Source organism: Pan troglodytes, chromosome 19, assembly GCF_028858775.2.
Source record: "Pan troglodytes isolate AG18354 chromosome 19, NHGRI_mPanTro3-v2.0_pri, whole genome shotgun sequence".
NCBI classification, from domain to species: domain Eukaryota; kingdom Metazoa; phylum Chordata; class Mammalia; order Primates; family Hominidae; genus Pan; species Pan troglodytes.
Genome location: NC_072417.2, coordinates 28,891,720 through 28,916,314, shown reverse-complemented (window position 1 = coordinate 28,916,314; position 24,595 = coordinate 28,891,720). Strand labels below are relative to the sequence as shown.

Here is a 24,595-nt window from a genome sequence, read left to right as displayed (position 1 = left end):
AGGCAGCCACAAAGGACAGGACAGTGGTTTTATATGTGGCAAAATACTTCTCCTAGGGGAGTACAGACAAATATAGACAGACAGATGGGGGCACAGGACACCAGACAGGGAGGGGGGAAGGGAGGGCAGTGGTGTCTTCTAATCAGTAAGTGGAAGCTGCACCCCACCCCCAGGTGGAGGGTGGGACATTGGCACAGGAGGTGGCGAGACAGGCATGAGGTGCCCATCCCTGAGGCGGGCAGCCGGGCAGGGCCCAGTCCTTGTTGGCACAGTTGGCTCTCTCTGGCCCAGCTGGGATGCTGGGGAGGGGCAGGGTTGCTGGGCTACAGGGATGCCAAGGCAGAGGGATGCCCCAGGGGAGAGGGGGTACCAAGGCCTCTCCTGGGGGAAGTGAACATGGGTAACAAACAGAATCACGAGAGGCAAATACAGAGCAGCAACAGCAGCAGCCAAGCCCCCCAGAGGAGATCCGAGGTCCCAAGGCAACCCCTGGGCACCATCCCACGGGTCCTCTCCCCTGGGGCCTCAGGGTGAGGGTGAAGGAGCAGTTTTTTGGTTTAAAATGAGGCGGACCAGAGTGTTCCATGGGCTCCACACCCAGGTGGCACAGGGATGGGGGGCTCAGATGCAGAGGGGCCCCCTCTTCTAATGGCAGCAGGCAAGGGATGTTGGAGGCCAAGCTCATTCCTGGGGTAGGCAAAGGCTGAGGCATGGAGGTCGGGGGTGGGGAGCAGCGTCTTGGCCGCTCACTCCTCAGGGTTCTGGGCCCTGGACGTTGCCATGGCCACGGAGGGTAGAGGGTGCTGTATGCCTGCCAGCTTCCACCCAGAACCCTCCCCAAGACAAGCTCCCCATGGGGTGTCCATGCTATGGCTTTCACCGACCAGACGATGCTGCCAGGAAGCTGGGAGGAAGGGGCAGGCAGGGTGAGGGACCTTGGATCTGGGGTCTGGGGAAGAGAGCCCCCATGGGAAAGAATCTGTGGCCTCCCTTTCCAGGAAAAGCACCCAGCCCTTCCCCAGTACTGCAGCTTGGGAGAAGGAGAGCCATCCCACTTAGGACCGTCACTTAGGCCCCCGAGTAGAAAGAGTTAAGGAAGTGCACCTTTTCTCTAGGAGGGTGAGGGAGGAGAGCCCCTTAAGATGGGAGAAAGGGGACACTTCAGAAAGGTGGGTATCCCCCATCCATCCACAACAGGCAGGTAAAAACCGACAGCTGGGGCTTAAGGGCCTCCCGGGAGCTGGGATGGTAACACCAAAGAAACCCCAAGCTTTGAGCAAAGGCATCTGAAAGGAGGGAGACAGCGCCCCCTGGAGGCGAATACATGTCAGGTGTGAGCCCCTCGCTCCCTCCCCTCCCCTGGGCTCAGAGCCCTTCCTCCCGCCTTGTGGCCCCTGCCTCTCAGCGAATGTAGACGCCTCGTCCCCAGCCCTCCAGCTCATTCTTGTTGCGCCCCAAAACTGGACCCCCACCCTCAGCGCAGTAGCGGGCCTTATTCCGGCCCCGGTTCCGGTTGTCGGTCAGCTCTTCCTCATAGTCTTCTTCCTCGTCCTCCCAGGATCCCTGTCGGGCTGGGGGGGTGCCGCCCCCTGCAGGGTCTCCAAGCCCTGGCCCCTCTGAGGGGTCAGTCTCCATGTCCACACATGAGTCTCCCAGCTCCGTGTAGGCAGAGTTTCGGCTGCCGGGGGTGTCGGCATCAAAAGTGTCTTGGCGGGACAGTGCCCGTAGCGTGCCTGCCCGGCCTGGTGGGTGGCTGCTGGGGTAAAGGCCTGGGGGCTGGCCCAGCTCCCCTGGGTACTCGTGCATGCTGGCGTGCTCCCCGGTGGCCCGTTCCAGTGGCTGGTCCCCGGAAGCAAGGTAGGGTCCCTGGTTAGCAGACGGACAGCACACACCATGCAGATCAGGCAGGGGTGAGAAAAACACAACAAAGCAAGGCAAGTTAGTGACAGCATTAAGAGGTCCGGCCTGGATGAAGAGGGTGCTGGCTCTAGGGGAGGGGCCCCGGGGACAAATGGCTCTGGAGCCCAGCCAGAGGACAGACCTCAGGGCATTTGCTCCTCTCTCGGGACAGGGGGCACCCGACCTTCAACAGATGTGAGGACATATGAACTCTCAGGGCAACTATGGCCAACAGCCGTGAGCCATGAGTCACCGCTTCCTCAGTGCAGGTCATTAATGCTATCTTGGGGCTAATTGTCATTAACAGCTCAGTATTGCCACTCATTAGTGGTTGATTCGGTTAGTCATTGCCTTTGGTTTTCCAAATATATTAACGGGATTTCAGCTCAAACCTGCTGACCCTGGCTTCTTTGACCCACACCAAACCCCAATCTCAGGCTTCCAGAAACCCCATGCTTCTCCCACCATTCCCTAGTCAGATGACACCATCTCCAAGGCTGATGGGATTCCTCCCTTGCCCCCAACAAGCACTCAAAGCAGCAAGCTGGGGAAGGCTGCTGGGTCTCCTCCTCCTACTGAAGATGAAGAGGTGGCCCAGTGTCCTTATCATCAAATGTCACGTGGAGGTGGGGCACAAGAGGGGTTCCAGTCCCTTCCCTGCCATGTCAAGCTGTGTGACCCTAAGCAAACAGTTCCCCTCTCTGTGGCCTCATTTCTTGGTTGTAATGTGATGGGGGTTAGACCTGAGCAGCAGTTTCCAAACTGTTACCTAGAGATCTGGGGTGGCGTTGGGTGGGAAGGGCACAGAAGTGCTTCAGGGGTCCCCATGGAGGTGGAGGGGAGGCCATTCCCCTGGCTCCCTCAGGGCAGAGCAAGGATGCATTATCTACATCCTCAGCTTCCACGTAAGATTCATTGAACAAATGGGCTCTGTTGCTGAAAACAAATTTGAAAGCTACAGTCTAGAATGATTTCATGGGTTTCTTCTGGCTCTTAAGACCTTATACTTAATGGTGTGCAATCAAGAGGTGGGCTGTGGCTCCCATGGGAGGAGGGCAAGGCAGGATGGGTCTCCCATGGGAGGTCCTTTCCTGGACTTTAACTGGGAGAATGGTGGAAGGTTCAGCATCAAGTCATAGAAGATGCCACATTCTTGGTCCCTCTTGAGGGGCCTTGTGGAGTCAGGGCTCCAGGGAGGGAGAGTCCAGGTTTAACGTAGGTTTCCCTGGCTCTGAAGGCCCCTGCTCTGTTGGGTCTAAAAAGGGTGTGGAGTCCAGCGAATCAGTTTATCAGTCTTCCTCGCATGTCCTTCCTAGTCCCTTGTCTTAAAAGCGCTCCCATCAGGCCTCATATCCAGCGGGCAGCAGATGCGCTCCTATGGCACCAGGCCCAGGAAGACAGCACCAGAAGCCCCAGACCCATCAAAAACCACAGACACCAGAAGCTGCCGCTCATCATATTTTTTTACAAAATAAAGCTCTTCCCTTCCTCCTCCATGTTCCCTGCACTCCAGTTCCGACCCCAGAGCAGGAGGGAAGACGGGCAGGGCGCCCACTACATGGCATGTTCCTGCTCCTGGGGCACCACACTGCCCCGCTGTGAGGACTCCAGCCCGCCCCAGAAGCCAAGGTTTCTCCTGAGCGAGGTGAGCACCTGTACCTGGAGGTTGGAGACAGGGGCAGGGCTGGCAGCCAGGGCTGCGGTAGCCATGGTGCGGTTCAGCAGCGGATTGGGTGGCGTGCTGCTGGGCGGGTGTGTGGCCTTCCAATAGGCTTCCAAGTACTCTGCCAGATGCTCGCAGGCATCCTCCAATTGGTTCTCATCCAGGATGATGTCAAACATTTCCTGTGAAGGCGGGGTTAGGGGGCAGGGCTGGGATGAGTGGGGCATGGCCAAGGGGGTTGAGGGTGTGGCCTGGGTGCAGTGGGTAGAGTCAAGGGATTGAAGGACAAGGTTAAAAAGAGGCCTCTGGATGTAGAAGGGAAGGAGAGCTCTCAGATCTACAGATTGGCAGAACTGCAAGAAGTTTTGGCACTCAGTCCAACTCCCTCATTCTAGAGATAAGGCAACCAAGGCTGGGAGACAGGGCTAGACTCTCCACGCAGAAGGGTGCTTCTGGGGCTTGAACCCAGTCTTTGACTGATGGGACCTGCGCTCTTCCCGGAAGACCAGTCTGCACCCACAGGCCTGACCCAGGTGTTCCTGGTCACCCTGTCTCTCATGTAGGCCAGAGGAAACCAGGACAACCCAAATGTTCTCCCTCCATTCCCTTCCCTGGGATCTAGGCACTCACAGGGGGGCACTGTGCCAGCTTTTCCGAGGCCGCTATTTGGACATTGAGGTGTTTGGACTGAGACTTTCCTCGGGACTTGATGAGCCTTTGAAGTACCTGGTTTGGGGAGAGAGAAAAGGAAGAGGAGCTAGAGGGACTCAGGCAATGCACCCAGTCAGAGAGGCGGGTCCTGGTTGGATCAGCATGGAGAGCCAGTGTCAAGACCCTTGAATGCTCCATAACTCTCAGCCCTGGGCACCTCTGCAGAAAGGACCTCAGCAGCCCTGTGTCTACCCTATGCAAAGCTCAGGCTCTCTCCTGGTGTTATGCCAGCCTTCCTTAGGGGCTATATGAAGGGCAGTGATTCTCCTTCTCAACTTCTCTAACATTGTTTGTAGGCCCGCCCACCCTCCTTTTTTTTTGTTTTTGTTTTTTTTTTAATTTTAGAGACTAGTTCTCGCTCTGTCACCCAGGCTGAAGTGCAGTGGTGTGAACATAGTTCACTCTACCCTGGGCTCAAGCGAGCCCCCAGCCTAGCCTCCTGAGTAACTAGGGCTACAGGCACGTGCCATCATACCCCACTAATTTTTTTTAATTTTTCTGTAGAAACAGGGTCTTATTATGTTGCCCAGGCTGGTCTGAAACTCCTGGCCTCAAGTGATCCACTTGCCTCAGCCTCTCAAAGTGCTGGGATTATAGGCGTGAGTCACTGAGCCCGGCCACACCCTCTATATTAACAACGGCAACAACAACAGTCTTCCTTTATGGGGCACTTGCTACATACCAGCATTGTTCTGTGCTTTTCACATGATCAATTGAGTCCTGACAACAATCCTGTTAGATAGCTGCTATTATCATTCTCATCTCAACAACAAGAACCATAATTATAATAATGCAAAACCGGAAACTAATCATGAGGAACAATCACACAAACGCACACTGAGGGACAGACAGTCTACAGAATAGCTGTCCTGTACTCTGCCTAAATGTCAGTCTCTGGAAAATTCAAGAAAGGCTGAGGAAGCCTTCCAGATTAAAGAAAACTATACTGGCTGGGTGCAGTGGGTCACACCTGTAATCCCAGCACTTTGGGAGGCCAAGGCGGCCAGATCTTGAAGTCAGGAGATCGAGACCATCCTGGCTAACATGGTGAAACCCCATCTCTACTAAAAATACAAAATATTAGCCGGATGTGGTGGTAGGCACCTGTAGTCTCAGCTATTCAGGAGGCTGGGGCAGAAGAATGGAGGCAGAGCTTGCAGTAAGCCAAGATGGTGCCACTGCACTCCAGCTTGGACAACAGAGCAAGACTCCGTCTCAAAAAAAAGAAAAAAAAAGAGGGCCGGGTGCAGTGGCTCATGCCTGTAATCCCAGCACTTTGGGAGGCCAAGGTGGGTGGATCACGAGGTCAGGAGATCAAGACCATCCTGGCCAACATGGTGAAACCCCGTCTCTACTAAAAAAATTAGCCGGGCATGGTGGCAGGTGCCTGTAGTCCCAGCTACTTGGGAGGCTGAGGCAGGAGAATGGCGTGAACCTGGGAGGCAGAGCTTGCAGTGAGCTGAGATCGCCACTGCACTCCAACCTGAGCAACAGAGTGAGACTGTCTCAAAAAAAAAAAGAAAGAAAGAAAGAAAGAAAGAAAGAAAGAAAACTAGGCCGGGCGCAGTGGCTCACACCTGTAATCCCAGTACTTTGGGAGGCTGAGGCGGGTGGATCACCTGAGGCCAGGAGTTCAAGACCAGCCTGGCCAACATGGTGAAACCCTGTCTTTATTTTATTAAAAAATAATAATAATACAAAAATTAGCTTGGCGTGGTAGCACATGCCTGTAGTCCCAGCTACTCAGGAGGCTGAGGCATGAAAATCACTTGAACTTGGGAGGCAGAGGTTGAGGTGAGCTGACATCGTGCCACTGCACTCCAGCCTGGGCGACAGAACAAGACTCTGTCTAAAAAACAACAGGCAACAAGTGATCCTGGGTTGGTTCCTGCATTGGGGCAAATGTTGCTATGAAGGGCATTCTATACCGGCACAGTGGCTCACGCCTGTAATCCCTGCACTTTGGGAGGCAGGGGGGGTGGTGGATCACCTGAGGTCAGGAGTTCGAGACCAGCCAGGCCAACATGGCAAAACCCCGTCTCTACTGAAAATACAAAAATTAACTGGGTATGGTGGCAGGCGCCTGTAATCCCAGATACTCAGGAGGCTGAGGCAGAACTGCTTGAACTAGGGAGGCAGAGGCTGCAGTCAGCCAAGATCGCATCACTGCACTCCAGCCTGGGCAGCCAGAGTGAGACCCTAGCTCAAAAAAAAAAAAAAAACTAACTAATATGGACTATATTTTAGAAATAATTCTTGAATTTTACAATTGCATCATGGTTGTGTAAGATAATGATGTTGTTCTTAAGAAACACAATATAGGCCAGGCATGGTGGCTCACGCCTATAATCCCAGCACTTTGGGAGGCTGAGACAGGTGGATCTTTTGAGGTCGGGAGTTCGAGACCAGCCTGGCCAACATGGTGAAACTCTGTCTCTACTAAAAATATAAAAATTAGCCAGGTGTGGTGGTGGGCGCCTGTAATACCAGCTACTTGGGAGGCTGAGGCAGGAGAATCACTTGAACCTGGGAGGCAGAGATTGCAGTGAGCCAATATTGTACCACTGCACTCCAGCCTGGGTGACAGAGCGAGACTTCGTCCCCCCTCAAAAAAAAAAGAGAGAAAGAAAGATAAAAGTAAATGTTTCAAAATTTGTGAATCTGAAAAAAATTAGACTGTACACTTAATTTATTTTTTATTTTTTAATAGAGACAGGGTCTTGCCATGTTGCCCAGGCTGGTCTCCAACTCCTGAGCTCAAGTGATCCACCTGCCTCAGCCTCCCAAAGTGCTGGGATTACAGGTGTGAGCCACCAAGCCTGGCTTATAGACTTTAAATGGCTGAACTTAATGGTATGGGAATTCTACCTCAATAAAATGTTTAAAAAATTAGTGAATCCTGGTGAAGAATATTCAAAAAATAAGATTTTTTTGATACTATTCTTGCCACACTTCTGTAAATCTGAAATTATTTGAAAATGAAAATCTTCTTACAAAATGGAACAGATATAGTTCTGGGATACCAAGCATTTATTTTTATTTATTTATTTATTTATTTTTGAGACAGAGTCTTGCTCTGTCACCCAGGCTGGAGTGCAGTGATGCAATCTCGGCTCACTGCAACCTCCGCCTCCTGGGTTCAAGCAATTCTTGTGCCTCAGCCTCCTGAGTAGCTGGAATTACAGGTGCCCACCACCATGCCCAGCTAATTTTTTGAATTTTAGTAGAGGCAGGGTTTCACCATGTTGCCCAGGCTGGTCTTGAACTCTTTAGCTCAGGCAATCCGCCGGCCTCGGGCTCCCAAGGTGCTGAGGTTACAGGTGTGAGCCACCGTGCCTGGCCCAATACCAAGCATTTTTCATGGTTAACCCATTTATTTAATCTTCACAAACCCAGTATGCCTATGCTGCAGATGAGGAAACCAAGGCATAGAGATGTTTGGCCACTTGCCAAAGGAACACAGAGCCAGTAAGTGACAGCCCTGGAGTAGAAGGTCCAGGCTGCCTGGTTCCAGAGTCCCTCCTCTTAACCTTAGTGGGGGAAATGGAAGCATTAGTTACCTTCTAGTTCAGTGTTTTTGCATCCATTATCTCATTTGGTCCTTTCAACTCCCCTCAGGAAGTACTTAAATCCCATCATCCCCTTTATCTCATTAGAAACAGAGGACTCAGAAAGGTTAAGTAGGCTGGGCGCGGTGGCTCACGCCTGTAATCCCAGCACTTAGGGAGGCTGAGGCAGGAGAAATCACTTGAGGTCAGGAGTTTGAGACCAGCCTGGCCAACATGGTGAAAACCTGTCTCTACTAAAAATACAAAAATTAGCCAGGTGTGGCCGGGCACAGTGGCTCACACCTGTAATCCTAGCACTTTGGGAGGCCGAGGCCGGTGGATCACGAGGTCAGGAGTTCAAGACCAACCTGACCAACATGGTAAAATCCCGTCTCTACTAAAAATATAAAAATTAGCCAGGTGTGGTGGCGTGTGCCTGTAGTCCCAGCTACTCAGGAGGATGAGGCAGAGGAATCACTGGAACCCAGGAGGCGGAGGTTGCAGTGAGCAAGATCGCACCACTACACTCCAGCCTGGGTGACAGAGTGAGACTCCTTCTCAAAAAGAAAAAAAAAAAAAGCCAGGTGTGGTGTGTGCCCGTAATCCTAACCCCAGCTACTCGGGAGACTGAGACACAAGAATCACTTGAACCTGGGAGGCGGAGGCTGTAGTGAGTGAGATCGCACCACTGCACTCCAGCCTGGGTGACAGGGCAAGGCTGTCTCAAAAAAAAAAAGGTTAAGTAACTGGTCCAGGGAGCCCAGCTCATGGGATGATAATGGTTACCACTATTGGCTGCCCTCATAAATCAGAGAGTAGGCTGGGTGCGGTAGCTCACTCCTGTAATCCCAGCACTTTGGGAGGCCGAGGTGGGCAGATCACGAGGTCAGGAGATCGAGACCATCCTGGCCAACATGGTGAAACCCTGTCTCTACTAAAAAATACAAAAAATTAGCTGGGCCGTGGTGGTGCACTCCTGTAGTCCCAGCCACTCAGGAGGCTGAGGCAGGAGAATCGCTTGAACCTGGGAGGTGGAGGTTGCAGTGAGCTAAGATCGCGCCACTGCACTCCAGCCTGGTGACAGAGCAAGACTCTGTCTAAAATAAATAAATAAATAAATAAATAAATCAGAGAGTATACTGGGCTCCTTACAGCAATCCTCTCAACAATAACACAAGAGAGGGATTATAACCCCACTTTATAGGTGGAGAAATAGAGAATCAGAGGCTAAATAATTCCCCCAAGATTCCAAGTTCAATAAAAAACAACCAACAATAAGAATAAATCAATATGTAAACCAATCAGAGCTAGAATTTCAAGCCCATGCTGTCTTCTAACTTCAAATCCTTCACCTCAACTCTTCCTCCGTGTTTCTCAGATCCCCACTGGCATCTAGAAGGGAAAGTTAATGGTGCTGCAATACAAGGAAAAAGTAAGGCAGCCTTCCTACCGATTTCCCCTCTATCAAAGTCCAAATGAGGACACTGCAGCAAAAAGGGCTGATATCAAGAGAGGAAAGCAGCCTGGGCAACACAGCTAATCCCATCTCTAAAAAATAAAAATGTTAGCCAGGCATGGTGGTGGACACCTGTAGTCCCAGCTATGTGGGAGGCCGAGGTGGGTGGATTGCTTTAGCCCAGGAGGTAGAGGCTGCAGTGAACTATGATTGCATCACTGCATTCCAGCCTGGGTGACAGAGCGAGATCCTGACTTAAAAAAAAGAAGAAGAAGAAGAAAGGAAAGACCTCCCAACTGCCAAGTAGCTGGGTGGCACTGGAACAAAAAGCACAGAATTCTTTCAGTCCAAGGGTGGGAGGTCAATCAGAGTGGAGACAGGGGACTGGTCTGCATGACCCTAATAATAGTAAATAATAGCTAACATGTTGTATCAGACCATTTGCTAAGTGCTATACATTCATATGAGGTTGAAACACTTGACAATACGATGGAGCTTTACAGAGAAGGAAACTAAGACTCAGGCAGATTAATTCACGTAATTAGTAAGCAGTGGAGCTGGGATTTAAACCCAAGCAGCCCTTTTAAACCACGCTGTCCTGGCCAGGGTCAGGCTCCTGCACCCACCTTGGGAGAGGTGATCTTGATGTAAACAATGATGGGGGCCAGCGAGGTCTTGGACAGCTGGGCTGGGTGATTGATGGTGTCAGCATCCAGAGCGACCAACTGAAGGGTCCGGGCCAGCTCGAAGATTCGCTCGATTTCACTCTGCACCTCAGCTGGGGGCATGGAGTCATGTGGATGGGGGAATGTCAGGTGGCCTCCCAGGAACAGCAGGTGGAGGGAACACTTCTGGAGATGGCCCTGCCCACTACCTCCCACACCTCCCACCCCTCCCACATCCGGCCCAGAAAGGGGGAGTGAAGACAGCAGGAGTAGGCTCACCCAGGCTGGAGCGTGTGTTGGAGCGCTCAATGATGATGTGTTTGCTGGGGTTGTTGAGAACTGAGCGCTTAGCCAGGGAAATATCTGCCGTCACACGAGTGATGGAGATCCTGGGGAATGGGGCAAGAGGGGCATCAGGGGTCAGGGTGGGCTGGAATGCCCTGCCCACTCCCCAGTTCCAGGCCCGCCTTCTGTTCCTCAGTCCGAGTCCCAGGATTGTGATTCGAGGCATCCTGCCCATCCCCAGCAGCAGAGAGCAACGGCAGGTGCGAGGAGCAGCTCCCAAGATCTTACCTGCCGTCAAACCGATGCTTCAAGAAGTCAAATAAAGCTTTCTGCATCATGTCTGTAACCTGGGGGTGGGGGTTTGTGGGGAGGGAGGGAGGAGAAGGCAGGCATTTAAAGCCGCTCAGACTCTGAGTCGCTGGGTATTTGTACCCTCATGTTCCACTTTCTTCTGGACAGGCCTTTACGGCGGGCGGGGGTCTGAGTCTGAGGGGCCTCCACTGGGGTCTCTGGTTCCAAGGTCCCTGTAAGTGGCATCTCTGGGAGGGCTCTTCTGAGGGTTTCTTTGGGGGACGGGGCTCCTCTGAGTGGGTCTTTCTGCGGATTGGGCCCCCTGGGGGTTGTCTCTGAAAGTCTGTAGCCCTCCTGGGAGGATGCCTTGGGATCAGGCCCTCTAGGGGATCTCTCTGGGGTCTGAAGATCTTTCTAAGGCCCCTCTGCATCCACTACCCTCTAGGAAGTCCTACCTCGTAGCCCTTGAGCGACGGTCCCACCAGGATGATGGGCCTCATGGAAGGCACCACGTCATAGGGGGGAACATGCTCTGTCTGGGGGGGGAAGCAGGGAGGGGAAACCCCAGAGTGGAGATGACATTAGATCCTCTCCCCCAGACTCCAGGCTCCCCCATGCAGCCTTCCCCCACCCTGGTCCCAGAGCCCAGATGTGGGGATCAGGGTGGGGGTGGGGAGGGATGGCCAGGGAGAACCAGGAAGGGTGGGGGAAATGGGGGACAGATGTGGGAATGGGTGTTAGAAGGTCCCCCTAGCTCATCCCAGGGAGTGGGGAGGAGGACACAGAAAGCTGTGATACTCACCGACTTCTGCTTCTGTTTGGCTGGGTCCAGAGATTGCCAAGAGAGGGAAGGGGGAGGAGAGAGGGAAGGGGGAGGAGAGAGGGAAGGGGACCCAGGCAGGGGCAGAGGGCAAGGCAGGAGCCAGGACAAGAGAGGGAGGGAGAGCCGGGCAGACGAGGAGAGATAACAGGGCATGCGTGTTAGTGACAGACAGAGCCAGAGACGGGGAACGGGACCCCACGCCAAGGGGGAGCCAGAGGTGGCCCTGGATCAGGGCTGGGAGCAGGACTGACAGTCAGTCCAGTGGATGTGGGAATATTCAGACATATCCTACCCTCTTCTGGGTCTTGGAAAAGAGCTGGAGAGGGTGACAGCCCCTATCTTGGTGCCCATCTCCTGCCCCCAGTGCATGCCAACCTGCCCATTTTAGGGGTTCCCTTAACTGTCTTGCTTTGCAGCCAGCAGCCCACCCCCCACTATGTGCCCACCTAGAGAGTCAAAAAAGGGCAAAGAAGGAATGCCATCCCATGTCCTGCTTCACATGCCAAGGTAGACACCAACACCAGAGCAGGCCCCTGGGAGTGAGGGGAGAGGTCAGGGTTCATGACCACCAAACCCTGCTGCCCCAGGTGTGGGGGCAATCTTCCAAGGGCAAGATCTCCTTCCTGGAGATCGGGCCAGGGTGGAGTTGTGTGTGGAGGGGGATGTGCCCATGCTACCCTTCCCTCCACCTCAGCAGGAAGCCCTGATGCCCACAGAACAGGTTGGTACCACATCTGAATCCATTACAGCCCCCTTCCCTCCACCAAAGTGCTGGCCCTGACTCCCCCACCTCTTGCAAGAACACAGCGAGAATTACCTTCTTAAAGAAGGGGATGCGTTTGCCATGGGGTGGCGGGGTGGTGACACTGCTAACACTAGTCTTGGCAGAGCCGCTCTGCTCACCAAGCTCAGCCTCTTCCTCCTCTAACTCTAGGGGGTCTAGTTCAAAGGCTAAGTTAGTCATTTCATTACCTGGACCGGAGAGTCAGGAGAGAGGGAGGAGGGAGGCGAGGTGGGGAGAAGGAGTGAGATGAACGTGGAGACACAAGTACAGAACGCAGGGATGGGGATGGGGAAAAAAGAAAGAAGAAGAGGTGAATGGAACAGGGCTGGGAGAAATGAATGGGGGCAGGGCAGGGGAATCAGGCAGAGAGATGGAGCTACCAAAGAAAAGGGAGAGGAGAGACATGACAGGCCCAGCTTGAGGGGTATCCTACTCTTCATGGAGGGGGAACCACTGCATGTGCTTGGGGGACTCAGGATTGGGGTGTTTCCTACTGCAGGGAAAGGAGGATTCAGGGAGTGGGGAGACCACCCCACCCAGGAGCTTCTTCCCAAACCCCTGCATGGCGATGGCTCTTACCACTGGCAGGGGGTGTGGGGCGGCGGGTGCCAGTCACCACATCTCCCAGACTGGAACTGGAGTTATCGCCTGATTTGCTGTGTGGGCAGAGGCAAACCGAGCTTGTGAGCAAAGAGGTGGGCGTGGGGGGCTCTCATCCTCTCACATGCGGCACCCCCGGAGGTGCTCCAGCCCCACTGGTGATGCCACAGGCAGCTCTGTGCCCTCAGGGCCAGGGGCAACCATTGAGGCCTAGTCCAGGCTGTATGGCCTCTCCTGGGGTTGGCAGCATCCCCTTCCCCTGCCCCACCCAGACACCTGGAGCTGAGGCGGTTCTGGCGCAGCTTCTGTTCCTGCAGCAGGCGAAGGCTGTCCAGTTTGACGGGGCTGGGAATGAAGCCAACCTCACAGCCCTCCTTCACCAGCCGCCCGATCCACCAGTCATTATTGTATTTCTGCAAAGAATATGGCAGGTGGGTGGAAAGAGCAAGAGGGAAACTGCAGGGGCAAGCTAGCAGTCACTCTCTAGGGGAAACGCCCAGACTCACCTCCCAGCCCAGGGGTGGCACCCTCAAAAATCCCCAGCCCTGGCTCCAGCCTCTGAGTGGAGCTGCCAATTCTCAGGACAACTCCAGGACCAGCATGCTTTCTGGCCATGGACCACCCTGCCACTGGCCCAATGCAATTCTGAGAGTCCTTCTTCTCCCCATGTGCCCACCCTACTCTACAAAGGCCGCTGGAGTAAATGCGGATACCTACATGTCCCTGGCACACCGCCATGCCAGTTCAGGCCCCCTAACAAGCCCTCCCAACAACCTTCTGACCTAAGCATTACCACCTCATTTTTCCAGTAGAAAATTAAGAGGCTCAGAGAGGTGGAGAGATTTGTCTAAGGTCACAGAGCAGATTCAGCCTGGCTCTGCTTGGCTCAGAAGCCTTTTGTCCACTAGCACTCTGGCTGCCTGTCTCCTGGCACCCACTTCCCTGCCCTCCCTCCAGATACCCACCTCCTTGATGTGCAGGAAGTCTTTGGGCTCGAAGGTGATGGCCACTCCCTGCACAGGCACCTCATCCCCTGGAGACGGATTGTAGCCAACATTTGTCCGCACAGCAAATGCCACTGGCTTGGTCTAGAGGAGGCACACAGGGGAGGATGGCAACTAGAGGGCAAACCACAATGTAATGTACAACTTCCTGACAGTAGTGGTGGTTACTTGGATGTTTGCTTTCTAATAGTTCCTTGAAATGTGTATGGACATGGGCAGGGTGTGGTGGCTCACACCTGTATTTCCAGCACGTTGGGAGGCCAAGGTACGTGGATCATCTGAGGTCAGGAGTCCGAGACCAGCCTGAACAACATGGTGAAACCCCGTCTCTACTAAAAATACAAAATTAGCCAGGCGTGGTGGTGGGTGCCTATAATCCCAGCTACTCAGGAGGCTGAGGCAGGAGAGTTGCTTGAACCTGGAAGGTGGAGGTTGCAGTGAGCCGAGATTGTGTCACTGCACTCAAGCCTGGGCAACAGGGCAAGACTCCATTTCAAAACAACAACAACAACAAAATGTATACTGACACTTTGGGAGGCCAAGGCAGGTGGATCACTTGAGACCAGGAGTTTGAGAGCAGCCTGGCCAACATGGTGAAACTCTGCCTCTACTAAAAATACAAAAAAATTAGCGGGCATGGTGGCACACACCTGTAATCCCAGCTACTCAGGGGGCTGAGGCATGAGAATCATTTGAATTCAGGAGGCAGAAGTTGCAGTGAGCCAAGATGGCACCACTGCACTCCAGCCTGGATGACGGAGCAAGACTCTGTCTAAAAAAAAAAAAGTCTGGGCGCAGTGGCTCACGCCTGTAATCCCAGCATTTTGGGAGGCAGAGGCAGGTGGATTCATGAGGTCAGGAGTTCAAGACCAGCCTAGCCAAGATGGTGAAACCCTGTCGCTACTAAAAATACAAAAATTAGCTGGGCGCAGTGGCAGATGCCTGTAATCCCAGTTACTTGGAAGGCTGAGGCAGGAGAATTACTTCAACCAGGGCAGCAGAGTTGCAGTGAGCCGAGATCATGCCACTATACTCCAGGATGGATGACAGAGTGAGACTCCGTCAAAAAAAAAAATGTATACTGAATTGGCTTGTGTGGTTTTCTCCATGTATATTAACTTTCACAATAAAAAACAAGAAAGCAAAATGTGGAATTCAGCCCTCTCAGGGTAGAGGCGGGGCACTCGGGAATGAAAAGGGTTGGGGGTGGGGAAGCCCACAATGATACCCAGAAAAAATAATAATAATAGCAGGCCGGGCACGGTGGCTCACTGCTGTAATCCCAGCACTTTGGGAGGGCAAGGCAGGTGGATCACCTGAGGTCAAAAGTTCGAGACCAGCCATGACTAACATGGTGAAACTCTGTCTCTACTAAAAATACAAAATTAGCATGGTGTGGTGGCACATGCCTGTAATCTTGGCTACTTGGGAGGCTGAGGCAGGAGAAACACTTGAACCTGGGAGGTGGAGGTTGCAGTGAGCTGAGATGGTGCCACTGCACTCCAGCCCGGGCAACAAGAGCGAAACTCCGTCTCAAAAACAAAACAAAATAAATTAATTAAATAATAGTTATAGGCCGGGCGCAATGGCTCATGCCTGTAATCCCAGCACTTTGAAAGGCTAAGGCGGGTGGATCATGAAGTCAGGAGATCGAGACCAGCCTGGCTAACATGGTGAAACCCCGTCTCTACTAAAAATACAAAAATTAGCTGGGCGTGGTGGCACGCACCTGTAATCCCAGCTACTCAGGAGGCTGAGGCAGGAGAATCACTTGAATCTAGGAGGCAGAGGTTGCAGCAAGCCAAGATCGTGCCATTGCACTCCAGCTTGGGTGATGGAGCAAGACTCCGTCTCAAAATAAAATAAAATAAAATAATAATAATAATAGCAGCCAGGCACAGTGGCTCACACCTGTAATCCCAATACTGGCTTGAGGGAAGGAGTCTGAGACCAGCCTGAGCAATATAGGGAGATCCTGTCTGTTTTGTTTTGTTTTGTTTTGTTTTGAGATGGAGTTTCGCTCTTGTTGCCCAGGGTGGAGTGCAATGGCGCAATCTTGGCTCACTGCAACCTCTGCCTCCTTGGTTCAAGCGATTCTCCTGCCTCAGCCTCCCAAGTAGCTGGGATTACAGGCATGCGCCATCACACCTGGCTAGTTTTGTATTTTTAGTAGAGATGGGGTTTCACCATGTTGGTCAGGCTGGTCTCAAATGCCCGACCTCAGGTGATCCACCCACCTCAGCCTCCCAAAGTGCCGGGATTACAGGCGTGAGCCACCGCACCCAGCCAGCCCTGTCGGTTTTTAAAAAATAAAAGGGGCAGCTGGGCACAGTGGCTTACGCCTGTAATCCTAGCACTTTGGGAGGCCGAGGCAGGCAGATCACCAGGTCAGGAGTTCTGAGACCAGCCTGGCCAACATGGTGAAACCCCATCTCTACTAAAAATACAAAAAAAAATTAGCCGGGCACGGTGGCGGGCGCCTATAATCCCAGCTACTTGGGAGGCTGAGGCAAGGAGAATCGCTTGAACCTGGAAGGCGGAGGCTGCAGTGAGCCGAGATCGCACCACTGTACCCCAGCCTGGGCGGCAGTGCGAGACTCCATCTCAAAAATAAATAAATAAATAAAAGGGGCTGGGCACAGTGGCTCATGCCTGTAATCCTAGCACTTTGGGAGGCCGAGGCAGGAGGATCACTTGCACCCAGGAGTTCAAGACCAGCCTAGGCAACATAGCAAGATCCCATCTCTACAAAAAATAAAAAATCAGCCAGGTGTGGTGGTATGCCTCTATAGTTCCAGGTACTCGGGAGGCTGAGATGGGAGGTCAAGGCTCCAATGAGCTGTGATCACGCCGCTACACTCAGCCTGAGTGACAGAGAGAGACCCTGTCTCATAAAAATAATAAATATTTAAATTTATTTATTATTATGTTTTTTGAGACAGAGTCTCGCTCTGTCACCCAGGCCGGAGTGCAGTGGTGCGATCTCAGCTCACTCCAGCCTCCGCCTCCTTAGTTCAAGCGATTCTGGTGCCTCAGCCTCCCGAGTAATTGGGATTACAGGCGTACGCCACCACACCCAGCTAAGTTTTGTATTTTTAGTAGAGACGGGGTTTCACCACATTGCCCAAGCTGGTCTCGAACTCCTGACCTCAAGTGATCCGCCCAACCGGGCCTCCCAAAGTGCTGGGATTACAGGCGTGAGCCACAGCACCTGGCCTAAAATTAAATTAAAAAAAACAGTAATGACAGTAATGACCATTTAGTGTTCCAGGTACCATGTTACATACTTAACACATATTCTCTCATTTATATTCATCACAAAAATAAAAAAATCCTCTGAAGTTAAGTGGTATTATTATCTTCCTTTTAATGTGACTTTCCTAAGATCACACAGCTATTAAGAGTCAGGACCAGGTCAGGCACGGTGGCTCATGCCTGTAATCCCAGCACTTTGGGAGGCTGAGGGGGGCGGATCACAAGGTCAGGAGATCGAGACCATCCTGGCTAACATGGTGAAACCCCGTCTCGACTAAAAATACAATAAATTAGCCGGGCGTGGCAGCCAGCGCCTATAGTCCCGGCTACTTGGGAGGCTGAGGCAGGAGAATGGCGTGAACCCGGGAGGCGGAGCTTGCAGTGAGCCGAGATCATGCCACTGCACTCCAGCCTGGGTGACAGAGCGAGACTCTGTCTCAAAAAAAAAAAAAAAGAGTCAGGACCAGAGCCTGTAATTCCAGCACTTTGGAAGGCTGAGGCTGGCTGATCACCTGACATCGGGAGTTCACGACCAGCCTGACCAACATGGAGAAACTCCATCTCTACTAAAAATACAAAATTAGCCGGGCATGGTGGAGCATGCCTGTAATCCCAGCTACTCAGGAGGCTGAGGCAGGAGAATCGCCTGAACCCAGGAAGTGGAGGTTGCAGTGTGCCAAGATCACACCATTGCACTCTAGCCTGGGCAACAAGAGCGAAACTCTGTCTCAAAAAAAAAAAAAAAAAAAGAGTCAGGACCAGGATTCCAGCCCAGGAAGTTTGATTCCAGGAAGACGTAGAGATTTTAGCACTGGCCAGGTGCAGTGGCTCACGCCTGTAATCCCAGCACTTTGGGAGGCCGAGGCGGGCAGATCACTTGAAGTCAGGAGTTTGAGACTAGCCTGGCCAACGTGGTGAAACCCTGTTTCTACTAAAAATACAAAAATTAGCCAGGCTTGGTGGTGCGCACCTGTAATCCCAGCTATTTGGGAGGCTAAGGCAGGAGAATCACTTGAACTCGGGAGGCGGAGGTTGCAGTGAGCTGAGATCGCGCCACTGCATTCCAGCCTGGGTGACAGAGCAAGACTGCAACTCAAAAAACAACAAAAAAAAATTTTTGGCACATATCAAGTCCTTATTATGTGTGTAAACAGTATAATAACAGGCACTTATTATACTTATTATACTGTATAAGCAGGCAGGTATTATAGCCCACATTGTGCAGGTGAAGGACAGAGGAGCAAGGTTCAGGGGTACTAGGAAGTGGCTGGGTCAAGACTTGGCCCTGGTTCTGTCTGGGCTCTCTCTACAGCCCAGGACTGGGGGAAATCATGCCAGCACAGCCCCTCCCCACATCTTTCTCACCTTGGCCTTCTCGAGCTGCGCTAATGCCTGGCGCTCTGCTTCCTTCCTTAAGGCTTCCCGGTCCTCCTCCAGAGATACATCAGAGTCTGATGGACGGCTGGTGTAGGACTCCGCTGAGCCCTGAAAATAGAGAGAGCCAGATCAGGGCCATTGCTGCCCCTCCCAGCTCCTGGGCCTGGGAAGGCATGGAGGTGCCACCCATCATGGATGCCTCAAGCCCCAGCCAGCCCAGCATGACACCACAAGGGCTAAGACAAGGTGGTACTAGGTGGAAGGGACCAGGAGCTGAGATTTCTCAGGCCCCTGGGGAAAGTGTGGCCCTAGTGAGGGTGACAGCAGCAAGCAGGAGATGAAGGCAGGCCCAAGGACAGCTGCTTGGGGCCCAGGGAGGGGTGGGAACCTGATAGGGGCACAAGGCAAGGGAGGAATGCCAGGGACGAGTCTCTACTCCCACTGCTCCTTCCCTCCCCTGCCCCCAGCACCCGCTGAGATAGACTCAGCTGAGGTCCAGTGGCATCCATTCCAGGGACTGCAGCCACCAGCTTCGGCCTGAGCTCTCTGCACTATCAGCCGTGGATGGCCTGCTCCGCAGGATGGGGCCACCACAGATTTTGCCAGCTTCTGTTCAAGGGTAGAGGGAGATAGACTCCTACCTCCCCTGCTCCTCTTAACTGGTATTGCCAGAATCAAACTTCACTACTTACAGCCCCAGTCCTCAGGCTCTCCTAGGACACAAGAGAACCCAAGAGTTCCAGGCTGGTAAAGACCGAAGAGGCAGGTTAAGAGCAGGATATGGGACAGGGCTTTCCCTGAAATGAGGGCTGCTGGGTGCCAGACAGCTGGCTTTGACCACAATGACCAACCCAGAACACAAGGGACTCCTTTAGGGATGCACACATATGTGTAAGACACATGTTGCCCGTACAGACCTGGTAGTGGGAATGCACGTGCTTCTTCATGTGTGTGTGTGGATGTGCAAGTACAAGTGTGTGGAGGAGGGTGTGCTCTATAGTTGGCTGCATATGACTGTGTGTGTACAGACACATGTGAGTGTACTGGGGGGGAGCTCCCAGACATCTGTGACCCTGAGGTTGGGGGACATGTGAGGGCAGGAGGCAAGAGGTGTGGATTTGTGTGACTATGCAGGGGTGGTGTTGGACAAGGCATAGGAGGTTATGTGGCAAAAGAGGAGGACTGCAGGGATGTAGGGGTTCTTTCCTGAGGGCAGAAAAGGGTCACTTGGCCAGGAAGGTCCATAAGTTTGGCATGGAGGGGACCTGGGAAAGACAGAAACAAAGTCCCACCTCTCCCCAGGGGCCTCAGGTCATTAGCTGGTGCAGCTGCCCATCTCTTTCCCAGCCAAATAATGAAAATGGGAGACCCATGGAGGAAGGGTTGGGGTGGAGTGGGGGTCACTAACAGAAGTGGGGAAAGAGGCATGAAGGAGAGAAGGAGAGAAAACCAGCGTAGCTCCCCCTCTCCACCCTGATGGGAGCACGCAGAGTCAAAGAGCCAGGGAAACAGACAGGGAGACAGACTAGCAGAGAGGCACTCACCGACCCCAACACACACGCGGGCATGCGCGTGCACACACACACTCACCAACCCGAACACAAATGCAGGCATACGCACGTACACACTCACCGACCCCAACACACATGCAGGCACGCGCACGTGTACACATACACACACAGTTACATGCACACACACAGACACACATGCAGATGCACATGTGCGGGCAGACACACACACATATGCAGACACACAGGTGCACACAGACACACATGTAGGCATGCGCACACATACACACACATATGCAGACACATGCACGCGCATACACACGCACACATCAGAAATGGCAGAAGACAGGAAACAGTGGAGACACGCTGGAGTAAAGGCTGCCCTCCGTCAGCTTTCCTGAGAGGCTGTTCTACCCGCTGCCACCCCACTCCATCCCCAGCTCACCACCACCAGGGTCCGGCTGGGCGCCTCCATCCCGGCACCCTCAGTGCCTGGCCCTGCTGGCCTAGGGGGTGGCCCAAACTGCCCGTTCCCTTGGGGGCTCAGGTTACAAGCAGAGTTGCTACATGTGCAAACTGCTAGGGTATATTTAGCTCAGAGATGTGGCAAGGACTGCCCCCCCCCACCACTCCCCACCACCTACCGGGGATCAGAGCTGGGGAGCTAAAAGGAAGAAGAATTGGAGGCTGGGGTCTGACTCCCTGGGTTGGCAAACACTGAAGGAGCCAAGGTCCTTTTCTGCCAAGAGGGGCAATAAAAGCACAGCGTCATTCTTCCTAGCCCTGGCCATGTCCTGCAACAGGAGGGATGAGGGAGTGATTGAAGAAAGGACTTCCTGTCTGTTCCTATACTTAGAAAAGGCTAGAATGAAGCCTCCCCTTCCTGAACCTCCCAAGTCAGACTGAGGCTCACATGTGCCAAGTGCTGTAGAGACAGAAGAAACGGAAAGAAGGGCCTCACTCTAATTAGTGGTGGATCTGCCTGGCATCACCCTCGCTCCTGGCCCAAGGTGGAGGGGAGGGGCTCATCTCCAGAGGACCCCTCCTCTGTGCTGTCTTCTGCCCTCAAATGCCCTGCCCATTTCCTCTTCAATACACGCCTTTTCCTTGTCTAATCCCAAGCCCCTCTCGCCTTTTTTGGGTACCAGACTTTGGTGAGATGCTAAGTAGTCATAGCAACCACATGCCTCTCTCAGTCCCTCACCCTGAGCCTAAGATGGCCCAGGGTTGACAGATGAGAGCAGCCGCTTACTGACTGAGCACAGAAGACCCCAGAAAGCTATTCTCAGTTACACCCTTTCAGGCAGGGGTACTGGGCTACCGTCTTCTCTATTATAAAATCAACAACCTCATGCCTCAACCACCCCCACCCCCGTCACCATCACCCTTTCTCTGCGCTTCTTAGACAGTCATGTCTCGAGGTGAGGAGCGTGTTTCCCTGGCCAGGACCTCACCAGGACTACAGGGACCCAAACATCCTTGCTCTGCTTTTCCTAGGACCTGCCTCCACCCAACCCTGTCACAGATTCTGGGGGAGGACATGGAAGCAGACAGCCGGCAGGGGGAGTGGGTGACAGCCCGAAGCAAGCTAGAGGGAGGCAGGCCAGGCTGTCCCTGAATGAGATGACGCAGGCCAGCAGGCAGCAGGGGAGGGTGCCTGGTGCTGGGGGAGGGGCCCGGCAGGGGCGGGGGCTGAGCGAGTGGGTGCCGCTGACAGCACATCCAGGAGAGGTCATGGGGTGTCAGGGTGATGGGGTGGCTCCAGGCAGGTGACAAATGGCACAGGGTAGGGTGCCTGGACAATACCGCAGACCTGGCTCACCAATGCTGGTCTCCACCAACCAGCCACCTCCCTCTTCTCCGCCCAGCCTCCCCATTACCTGGCGGACAAAGCTGTTGGATGTGGTATCCGAGGACGTGCTCCCATCTGACCGTTTGAATCGCCCTTTCCTCTTGCTGTATTTGCCCTGAAGAGGCCAGGAAAGGAACAAGAGTAGAATCAGAAGGGCCCTTTCCCAACCCTCATCTTGCCAGCCCCAGAGCTACAGCCAAGCTTGGGAACAGCACTCCCAGCCCCACCTCCACCCCCCTGCACATTCCTCCTGAGGTGGTACGACCCAAGGGGAGGGAGGGTCTCCCATCCTCATGGAGAGGGCCCAGAGCACAGCCAGGAGTGGGGACCAGTGCAAGAGAGCCCCAGAAGGCCCACACGGAAACCCCCAAACCAAGCCAGAGAGGCTGGGAAGGGGGGAGGCGCGGAGAAGCTGGAGGCTCATTAGGCAGCAGAGCTAATTAAGATGCTGGGCAGACTGCAGAGGCCTCCGAGGAAGGGAGAGGCAGCCGGCAGTGCTGGGTGTTGGGTGGGGAGAGCGGGAAAGTCACCCCCACTCCCCCTCCGCAGGAGCAGAGCAGGGCTGTTTGTGTTGGTGGCCCCCAGAGAGGAGGAACTGCCAACCCAGGGCCCAGCCTGGCTTCTCCCCTGTGCCCAACTCTTCCCTTCGCTATTCACAGAGTAGGGAGGGGATGACAGCTCTCTTGGAGACTCAGAGCCAGATTTCTGGGGAGGGAGTAGGGGCATGGAACTGTATTTGGAGAGTAAACATCCAGCCTGATCCCTGGCACTATGGGGGCAGATTTTGCTCCCCACTCTCATCCCTTGCCCAGACAGGACTTTTTCTCAGCTCCCTCTCTCACAATCACAGTAGCTACAGTCCTCCCCAAGGGGGCAAGAGGGATCAAGCTTCTACCCTGTGGCCCCCAGCTGCCACTGCCCATGCCCCATGCCCATGGTACCCATCAGGCTATGTCAATCTAAATGTCCCTCGGCCCCGCACCACATGAGCCTAGGACACAGCCCCACAGATCCCTAGGGGGTAAGCTGGCTCAGTCTCAGAGACTGGATGGAGGAAATACCGCCTGACCATTCAGGAAGCCACACGTTCAGGTTAAGGGCGTCAGGTATTTCCAGTCCTCTTGTAAGAAGAGCTGCTTCTGGCCCTCCCCAGCTTGTACCCACACACACTTGGCCTCAGCCCAGCTCAGAATGGGGAGAGTGAGTGAGGGCTCAGACTTCCAAGTCCCCGCCCTTGGTCTCCATCCTAGACTTTCTTTGGCCAAAGAACCTGGAGGGGCCATGACCAGACTGGGGGCTTTGGCTGCTGGGATCAGGGTACAAGAAAGAGGATGGAAAATGGGAGAGGAGGGCCCCTGGGGACCCTTCCAAGATCCTCCCCTCCCCGCCCTTCTCTCAAACCAGACATATACCCCAACTCAAGTTGTGATGCTCCCTACAAACCTAGGAGGATCACCCAGTGAATCCCAGACACCACCCTCCCCCCGACTGCCAGGCTGGGCAAAGGGAGTGGCACTCAGAGGGACAGGGGACAGCTGAAAGGAAGGCCCCAGTCAGCTGCCTCCCAGGCTCAAAGGGGCCTGGGGTGGAGGAAGGTATTTTTAGGTCTGACTTGACCCCTCTACATACCCATCAGTCACATTATCATGGTGGTTACAGCTGGTGGCCACAGTAACAGAAGAGTTAATGCTATCCTTGGAGAAGGACACTCCCAAAGAAATCCCCTGGCGCGACCATCCCAGAGCCTGCTGGTCACCCCATGGGAACCCACCGCGCCCAAGAATGCCACTTCCTGGGGGTAACCAGGGGTGTAGGAAAAGTGTGCGGGTGGGGATGGAGAAGTAGACCCCTCCCCCAGGTAAAACAGCTTTCCCCCCCTCCTATGAGTTGGCATCCATCCAACTTTCCAAACTTTGGAGGCGTTTGTGGGGCGGGGGTGGGGGTGGGGTAAATCAACGTGGGTGTGGGGGAGGGGAGCAGGTCCGACATAGAGATGGAGCCCAGGTGGCTGGGAGGGGACCTCGACCGGGGTTGGCTCTTTCCCCACCCTCGAGAACCAGTGTCTGCGGCTTTGAAGGCCTGTTGGCATTTGGCACCGCCCTCTGACCATCGCCTCGGCCACCTCCTCGTGCCACCCCCGCCCCACCCACACCCGCCTGGAGCCCCCGAGCGTGCTCTGCGTCGCCCCCCTTGCCTGGCTCGCTTTCTAGCCTCTTTCAACCTCCCCTTCTCAAGGCCCAGATCCCCCTCCACCAGCACCCCCACGCTCAGCCCACTGAAGCTGGTGCCCAAGCGGCAGGAACCTTGACGCGGGGGAGATAAGGAGGCGAGGGTGACAGGCAGCCCACCCGCCCCCTCCCCGCTCCGCAGCATCGCCACCCAGCCCCAGGCCCAGCGCCCATCAATCACAACCTGCAAGGATGGGGGGCGCGCAGGCATCCCTCTCTCCTCCGCGCCCGGCATATAACCCCTTCCTCTCCCGCGCCTCTCGAGCCGACCTCAACACGGTCCGCGGGAGCGACCCCCTCCCGTTGGGCCGGGCCACCACGCCTCACCTGCGGGCTGGGGTCGAAGACCTCCATGGGGATCTCCTGGGAGGGTGGGTAAGGGCCCCGGGACATGCTGGTCTTCTGGACCATGGAGAGGAGCCTCCCCTCCCGCCGCCGGCCCGGCCCAGCCGGGCGCCCTCAGCGCATGGGAGAGGCCGTGGGAGCCGAAAGCAGCGCGGCGCAGCCAGCACCCGGTCCAGCCACCCAGCTCGGCCTTCGGCTGCCTCCTTTCTGCCTTCCCTCGCTCCTCCCGCTCTCTCCACTGCCGCCGCCGCCTCCCCCGTAGGCTCAGCATCTCCCCGCGCCCCTCCCTCGCTCCCTCCCT

At 54.3% G+C, this 24,595-nt stretch overlaps 1 protein-coding gene across 5 annotated transcripts; it reads right to left on the bottom strand.

The window, feature by feature from the left end:
- Window positions 1–9: 9 nt before the first annotated feature.
- Window positions 10–24,571, bottom strand: CACNB1 (calcium voltage-gated channel auxiliary subunit beta 1). 5 transcript variants are annotated; one of them, XM_016930783.4, is made up of 14 exons: window positions 24,277–24,571; window positions 21,750–21,836; window positions 18,350–18,469; window positions 13,691–13,813; window positions 13,002–13,138; window positions 12,705–12,781; window positions 12,159–12,313; window positions 10,974–11,054; window positions 10,516–10,574; window positions 10,222–10,331; window positions 9,904–10,055; window positions 4,193–4,288; window positions 3,559–3,744; window positions 10–1,866 (listed from the first exon to the last, which is right to left on the bottom strand). In XM_016930783.4, exons 1-14 carry the CDS (start codon window positions 24,358–24,360, stop codon window positions 1,402–1,404), a joined length of 1,932 nt encoding a protein of 643 aa, XP_016786272.1. In that variant the 5' UTR covers window positions 24,361–24,571; the 3' UTR covers window positions 10–1,401. The 5 variants fall into 5 exon arrangements, with proteins under 5 accessions (XP_016786272.1, XP_016786274.1, XP_016786273.1 ...); XM_016930785.4 differs by lacking the exon at window positions 12,159–12,313 and adding an exon at window positions 11,321–11,340; XM_016930784.2 differs by lacking the exon at window positions 24,277–24,571 and adding an exon at window positions 24,134–24,199.
- Between the last annotated feature and the right edge of the window lie 24 nt (window positions 24,572–24,595).